General features: G+C 39.8%; 1 protein-coding gene across 1 annotated transcript in view; it reads right to left on the reverse strand.

Annotated features, from left to right (window-relative positions):
- Positions 1-841: 841 nt before the first annotated feature.
- SLC30A10 (solute carrier family 30 member 10) overlaps positions 842-8,044 on the reverse strand; it is a 38,883-nt gene continuing 31,680 nt past the window's right edge. The window contains exons 2-4 of the mRNA XM_019515906.1: positions 6,806-6,967; positions 4,182-4,421; positions 842-3,384 (exon numbers count right to left, since the gene is read on the reverse strand). Coding sequence (XP_019371451.1) covers positions 2,906-3,384; positions 4,182-4,421; positions 6,806-6,967 — 881 coding nt within the window. The 3' untranslated portion in view covers positions 842-2,905. The remainder of the gene's footprint in view (positions 3,385-4,181; positions 4,422-6,805; positions 6,968-8,044) is intronic.

Genomic DNA, 8,044 nt, shown 5'->3' on the forward strand with positions numbered 1-8,044 from the left:
AGTAAAATGCATGTGAAAAGAATTAGAAAAGACACTGCTGAAATCTAAGAAGAAATCAGTTCACACCAAATAAATACTGCATGGGTTGAATGGGACAACCCGGAAAGCAGAAAAGGAGCAAGCAGCTTACCTAGTTTTGAAAGGGATTTAGGAGTACTTGGAGATGAAAAGTATGATGCAGCAAGATGCTCAGACGAAGGTAGGGAACTGATCTTACAAGTTTTCTAGTCCTGCTACTACACAAAAATTCTTATGATCCCTTTTCAAGAGAAAGCAAGATTCATTCTCACAATGATATGGGAGGGTTTTTTTCCTTAAAAGTAATTTAAGCACACTTGAATTTGGTAAGAGCCAAAGATATTCGTTTTCTATACCCGAAGATTTCCATGATCCCTGGTGCTTCTTTATTAAGTCACAGGTCACAGATACAATATGTTCAACCAGAAACACCGACAAACTGGATAGAATTGTTTCAACATACATTCATGTCACAATACTTTAACATTATAGATTCAGGCTACCTTAAGTAACCTCTGCTTTATCAGACATTCAAGAAGGAAAGAAAAAGATGGTGCAAATAACTGAATATTAACACAATATATATTTATTCATTTTCTGTCATCCCAGAGTAAGTACTGACAACCAATCTTTCAGACTGAATAGAAGGACTTGACTTGGTAGCCTGACTTAAAACATAAGGGCATAAACATGAAGGCCCATTTTTTTAATGTGCTATCATATAGCGACTTACTATTTGGGGGAAAGATTTTTTTTTTAATTCTTGAAAGAAAATATAAATAGATTATTGAGAAATAAAATAAACTACATTTGAACATCACCACAGTTATACAAAAAACAGTGGGAGCAAGGGTTGTTTTATTTCATGCCATATTTTTAAAAGGCAGAGCAGTATAAGCAATTAATGCTTCCTGGCTTATATTGGTTCATGCAACAACTATTCTTCCGTTTAAACAACCAGGACTGCCACCGACATCAATAGGATTTTCAGGTCAAAAAGACTGCAAGAGAATGATATCAACATGCCATTTACTGTATTTAATAAACACCTACACTGGACAATAATAAAATATATCTACTTTACCCATGAAGCCAAAGCTGTTGTTCGAAGGGTAAATAGTGATAAGCTGTGTATTATTTTCTATACTCAATGCAATAGCTTTTTTTAGAAAATGTAATTCCTCAAACATTCAGAAGTCCTGCTGTAAGTTTATTAAATCTTACCCTTAAGAATATTTTAAGGGACTACAGTTGCCCATATTTAAATATGTATATGCTACTTCTAAGCCTGCCTTGCTAGCAGGTCCTCAAAACTTAGCACCCCAGGTACAAAACTTCCTTGCTCACCCTGATTCTGAAATATGAGATGCCAAACACACAATTTACCCAAGCTGAGCAGACTGTTGAAAGGCTGTTTTTGGCAGAAAACAGATTTTAAAGATTCTGTCTGATCATGAGCACTGGTAAAGTTGATCTGCCTAACCTGGCAAGCTCAAATCTTGAACTCAGTGAGGGTGGGTGAGTACCAGTGATCCTTCTGAGACAGACTGAGCTCAAGCCTGACCTAATTCCAATGCTGTGGAGGCATTTGTTTTCCTCAAAGCACCTTGAAATGAATTCCAAAAATATAACTAGAATAGTGGGTATATTTTCTAGCAGTAACAGAAACTGTGCTTGTCATACAACATTTTGAAAATATACCTCTATGGTAACCTGGAGTTGGGGGGGTGGGCTTGAAAACTTGAAGAAAAAAAAAAAAAAATCAAACCAGATTATGAGAATAAAACTATGGGAATAAACTTTGCAAAGATTAAAAAGCTCCTTTTAAGCATAAAAATTGCAAACCAAATTTTAAGGGACCACCTGAATAAACTCAATGTTAAACTGTGTCTTATTGATAGACAGAACAGAATTGCAGAATCTTAACTATTCGTGAAGAGGCACTTCAGCTTATTTATTATGAATGACAATAATGATGTTATATGCCAAAAAAAAATAAATCACTGTCATTCCCACATAACTCAATTCATTAGATTCACTGTGGCTATTATAATGGCTGCTGGCAAAATAAATTGGGTTTTATAATCAAACAGGTGAACAAGATAGAATTAACTGGATGAACATCTGCATTTTCACTTACTAGAGCAGATACAATCCTATACAGTGTTAATGAACAAGTGGTCATATGCTTTGAGAGACCGTGTATTCTTTAGTCTAATTACAATTAAGTACACTGACATTCACATATTATTATTAAAGAAGCAAGAAATCCACTTTTGCTCCATCCCCTAAATACAGGTATCAATCCAGAAAATAATGCAAGTCAAACATTCCTGAGTGTATGCTCCACATTTTCAGAAACCCTGATTTAATTCACAGGTCCATAGATCAGAAGCACAAGAGTTACGGTTACAGCTGAGAAATCCTGGCTATGTAAACAGAGTTCTGAGAACTAGTGAAAATATATATATTAAATTCCTTTATGAAAATGCAGTGCTTCGGTCCAGTACAATCATCAACTCACTAGAAAGCTTTCAGTGAGCAGCCCAATTAAGTAAAGAGACCAGAGTTTAATTCCCAGTGCCATTGGTCATAAACTGTAAGCACCAACCTAGACTGCAAAACACCTGATACACACTAAAAATAAAAATTCCCATCTAGTTAGGTCAAGGAATCAGTGTTAAATTGGTTTAGAACAATCTTAGGTGAATGCAAGTCTTCATGAAGATAATCTTCATTTCAGACACATGTTTTTTACATGTTTTGGTTTACAGCTACAGCACAGACAGCTTTTCCAACATAGACTTCAGCTACAACCAACGGCCACTTACATTTCAGCCATGAGGCTTTGTTCTATGAAGAGATTACCAAGTATAAAACAAACTGTTTAAAATCGTGTACTACTTATGATTGATGTATCACCTCCTGATTTGTTACAATTTTTCATATTGTTAATGCTCTCATCTGCTAATGTAGACCCAACAGGAATTTCTACATCATTTTTATTAAAACCATTGTCTTTAGATAGTGCTAGGGGAACACCGTCGTTTTTCTCAGCACTCCCATTAGAATGGGTAAGTGTTTTTTCCTGCTGTATGCAACACAGCTGAGAAGCACAAGCTTTGGAGATACAGGGCGAGCTGCACGTTAGCTCAGAGGGCTTGTTGCCAATGTATTCTGGTTGGATGGTCACAGAATGGATCCCTGCTTCATGAAAAACCTTCCGTATGTTATAAGAAGCATCCTGATAATCAGAAGGAGCTTGGCACTTGACGTGAAGGGTAGCAATATTCTTCCCACCTGCAAGTTCCCAAACATGCACCTCATGAAGGCTGCTAACCCCTGGCACTTCAGCTAGTTTGCTTGCTAGAAAACATAAGGGAAAATAATTAGGGAAGTTAGAGAAGGGGCCAAGCACCAGTTCCTGGTTGTCATTAAGAATGTTATTTAAAAGCAGCATCCCCAAATACAGGAGAAAGGACACCTATTAGTGCTCTTCTACCTAAGTGCATCATACTTCAGAAGTAGCAGTATGTAATACAGCTACACACCTTGCTGACTTCACTTTCTCCTGATCTTCCAGAGCCTGCGCCAATCCTTTGGAAGTGCCCTCATTTCCTACTGTTTTCAATGCATCTGGGGTCACTCCATCCCTCCCAGCTGTTACTCAGCACTTGGTAGAATCTCTGTTAGAGTAAATCACTTTGAACCAGTAACCCTGTCTTCCATTTTGCTCAGCTCTGAAGATGCAGGAAATCAAAAACTAAAAGTAATCCCAAAGTTGCTGAATCATTATCATGCCCAAGAATGACAAAATTAATTAAATCAATGCTACTCTGAAATAACAGAGGGTATTTGGGAAGTACTAATATAATTTAGCATTGTTTTTTGAACAAGCATGCCACACAAAATGTTAACAGCTCAAGGTCTGGTATTTTCTATGTATTGTTGGAGTGCCACATTCTCAAAATACACGCTTTAACTAATCCACAGAGATTTGAGTCATATTGCTAGGACACAGGCATGTGACTCCATTTCTCACAGTCTTTGAGCATTTAGAGCTGTTAGGAATATATAATCCAAGTATGTCATTCCAGAAATAACTAGCATTAAAGTGTACTAAAAAAAAAACCCCAATAAAAATTAATCAAAAATGGACTTACTCAGGACTTGCATATTAACACCTTTGGGAACCATTTGCAGCAAAATAGTGGAGGTCTCTTTGATAAGTGGGAAGGCAGATGACAAAACGATGAACACCATGACGACCGTCAGGCTTGGATCAATGTAACACTGCCAGTTACATGGAGCATTGGCATCCAGGGGAAGCACATAAAATATGGTAGCAGTAACTACCACAACCACCGATCCAAGTGCATCTCCCATAACATGTAAAAGAACACCTGAAATAGAGAACATTGTACATTCACTGTCAATCTGAGAGGAAAAAAAACCCAACTAATTGTTACAGACTTTTGGCATTTAAGAACTTAAATGCTATGAACATATACAAAGCTTTCATCTGCTCAAGATAAAAAAGAAAGGAAATAAAGTTCGAACAACAGTATGGTTCCCTAAATTGGCTATGTTAAGTGCTTAGGCTGTACAACAGCCTTCAACATAGGCTTCTCTTCTATGAAAAAGATAGCATTTCAAAGCACAGCAATGTATATTGTTATCTACCTGAGCTTTACTGAGAACCTGGCCCACCTACAAAAGGGCATTGATCAATTATGTTATGACCATGAATAATAATCAGTTTCACCAAGTGGATAAGCAAGGCACGTAGCCCATTTCTGTCATAAGTAGCTGGCTTATTTTTTTTCTTTTGTCAGCAGTTCTATGATGTTGCTGAACTCTGAAATAAATAAAAGCAAAAAAGTTAAATACACGCTTTTGGAGGGAAGGAAATGTCTCTAAATAGAAATGATAAAGGGATGGGCATAAGCACTGACACATACAGGAACGCAGTCCACTAGCCGTCTCAATTTAGAAAATGTTTAGATCCAGGTAAGCAAGGTTCTTTCAGTAGATGTGATATTTTTTATTAGACTGACTGAGTAGTTGGAAAAAAGTTCTTAGCAAGCTTTCAGGTGCAATCACCCTTCTTCAGACAGAGGGAGTCTCAGCTGTTGAGACTCCAAGGAAAGAGAAAAGCTAAAAGTGTGACACAATGTCAGTGAGACTGTAAATAGGTAGAAATTAGGAGAAAGTATATGTCACTGCTGAGGTTAGCTTCTTTTTCCTTCATGTTGTGAAGTAGATCCAGGTAAAAATATTGAAGTTCAAGATCAACTCTTTTGTATGAGTTTGTAGTAATCTAAGTTCAGAGAACACCCCATACCATTCTTCCACATACTTTCATCAATACAGAAACAGAATGAGAAAAGGCTGTACGTTTCAAAAGAGACCTGTTACACCCTTCCCAGTCACCTCTAAGAACTAAACTGAGGAAACAATGTCTCTGCACCGGCACACTAATCTTAGAACTTTTGATTTCCTTTTTTGGCTAGCTAAACTTTTTTCCTCCTTTCCTCTTACCACTGGTAAGGCCAACTGGACTTTCTAACAATCTCTCCCATCCAAGCTACAGGGGTGCAGGTTGTAGCCGTGCTGGTCTAAGGACATAGGCAGACAAGGTTCTTTGGGTGAATCTGTTATCTTTTATTAGACCAACTTAAATAGTTGGAAAACAATTATTAAGCAAGCTTTTGGGTTCAAAAACCCTTCGCCAGGCTAAGGAAGTTTCAACAGTTGGTGTGTGATCTTCCTGGATCCCATTCAAGCCGGCACTTTCAGCCTATGTTAACAGTAGCAAAGCAGGGCTGTGACAAATTCAGTTGTTGATATCGTTCTGTTTGATTTGTGGGTCTAGAATAAAAGAATGCATCTCCTTTAAAAAATACCCTTTAAAACCACTCTCAAAAGTGGTTTGCTGCTGGAAGACATCTGCTTAATCCTTCCCTCTGGACTAGGATGATTATGCATAGCTCCCTTTGACACCCATTAACACTGTCTGCTTACTGTTCACTTTTCAGTGACGTAATACACTAAACTGAACTTAATCCAAGAACACTGCCTTTGCTACTGAGTCCTACCAGCTCTGAGCCCTATATGTGGAAAGGCAAGGCAATACTTACATATAAGAACACAGAAAATGACCTCAGGAAGGAAAACTTTCTGTTTATTGTTGCTTACTATAATATATGATTTTATGGAATATTAAGTTTCATTATATAAAAAACTCAGATGATGACATCAACACGTCACACAGCTGTAACTAATTTTTCTCCCCCTGTTCCTTAAAGGAAGAGCTTGCTAGGTCCTGCTCCAGTACCACCACATGAAACTGCTCTATCTGTGGAAGGCCACTGAAGTTGGTCAATCTATAGGAGGTTCAGGCAAGTGCTGAAGAGGAGGAAAAAAGATCCTTTAGTCATTTAAAGTTAGTGAAAAGGAGCCTGCCCTGCCTACTTTCAAATGCACAAGAGTTAAGCTAAATATGTAAGTGCAAAACACACACGCGCACACACAAAGGGCTAGATCCTCAAATGGTGTAGATGAGCACCAACTGATGCCACAGTATCAATGCCACTTCACACCAGTTGAAGACCTGGCCAAAAGAGCACTTAGATGGACCAAAATTATTAAAACCATCCTAATAGTTTCCTTTAATTTTCACTGGAATTCTGAGAATTCCTCAAAAAATGAAGTCAAGAAAAATTTGACCAGCTTTTATTTAAAAGAAAGAAAAAGAGAGAGAGAGAGAGGTTTTTCATCACAGTACCTCTGATGTTCAGGGCTGCAGACTTTTTCTCTTTTTTCTTTGTCTCCCCCTCCTCAATCTCTTTCTCGTTGTTCCCTGAATCACCTGCATTCAAAGAAGAAACGCTGTGTTGTGTATAAGTTCTACAAACAGAAAAAACATTGATCTTCTCAAAACCAACTTATTTCAATGGGGGGAAAAAAAAACAAAAACACAAAACACATTTAAACCCCAACGAGAGAGAAAAAGGAAAAATCAGGCAGTGTCTGGCTACTACCTTTTGAACCATCATCCCTTCTCCCCCAGCCCACTACAGACATCAAGCCCAGTATAAAAGAAAGACAAGCCTGAAGTGCGGCAGGTGTCAGCATGGACTCTGTAAACTGAAGCACTGCAAGATGAGAGGATGCAGTGCCTTGTATTCAAAGGCTTACCTAACTCAATCCCAACTACACAGTTGATCAATAAAAGGTATCCTCCAAAGACCCCCTTGCCGCTTATGTACTTACTACCTTGATTTTTAAAAATCACACCCTCCTTTTCTAAGGAATGGCCTGCACTCAGAGAGCACCGTTATGCCACATAATAGTTATTTATTTTTAAATCACTCCTCCTTTACTGAGGAAGGACCAGAAATCCCAGAGCACTGGGGTGCAAAGGAACAAGAAGGATGGAGGATGCAGAACCAAAAGGGAGGGGAAGGGAGAGGGGAGAGATGAGGGAAGAGAGAGAGAGGGAGGAAGGGGAGGGAGGAAAGGAAGAAGAGGGGGAAGAGAGGAGGAAGGGGAAGGAAAGGAGAAGAAGAGAGTGAAGAGGAGAGGAAGGAGGGATGGAGAAGGGGAAGAGGGGTAGGAGGGGTGGAAGAAGGTGAAGAGGAGAAAGAGAGGGAGGTAGAGCAGGAAAGAAGGAAGGCGATGGAAAAGGATGGAAGGAGGGGAAAGAGGAGAGGGAGGAAAGGAAGGAAGAAGGGGGAAAGGGGAAAGCAGAGGAAGGAGAGGGTGAAGAGGGGAAAGGGGAAAGAGAGGGAGGGGGAGAGGGAAAGTGGGGTGAAGAGGGAAAGAGGGGAGGGGGAGCGGCGGCGGAGGGAGGCAGGATGCAACCGAGAGGCACCTGCTGCAGCAGCAGCGGGCGGCGGGCGGCGGCGGCGGCAGCAGGCGGCCCAGTCCTGGAAGACGAGCAGCGCGAGCAGGTTGACGGCCAGCCCGAGCGCGCCCACCACGAGCACGAGGCGCGCGGCGCCGATGCGCTCGGGACGGGCCA

Source organism: Gavialis gangeticus, unplaced genomic scaffold (assembly GCF_001723915.1).
Source record: "Gavialis gangeticus isolate Ggan-Ray unplaced genomic scaffold, GavGan_comp1, whole genome shotgun sequence".
Taxonomy (NCBI): Eukaryota; Metazoa; Chordata; order Crocodylia; family Gavialidae; genus Gavialis; species Gavialis gangeticus.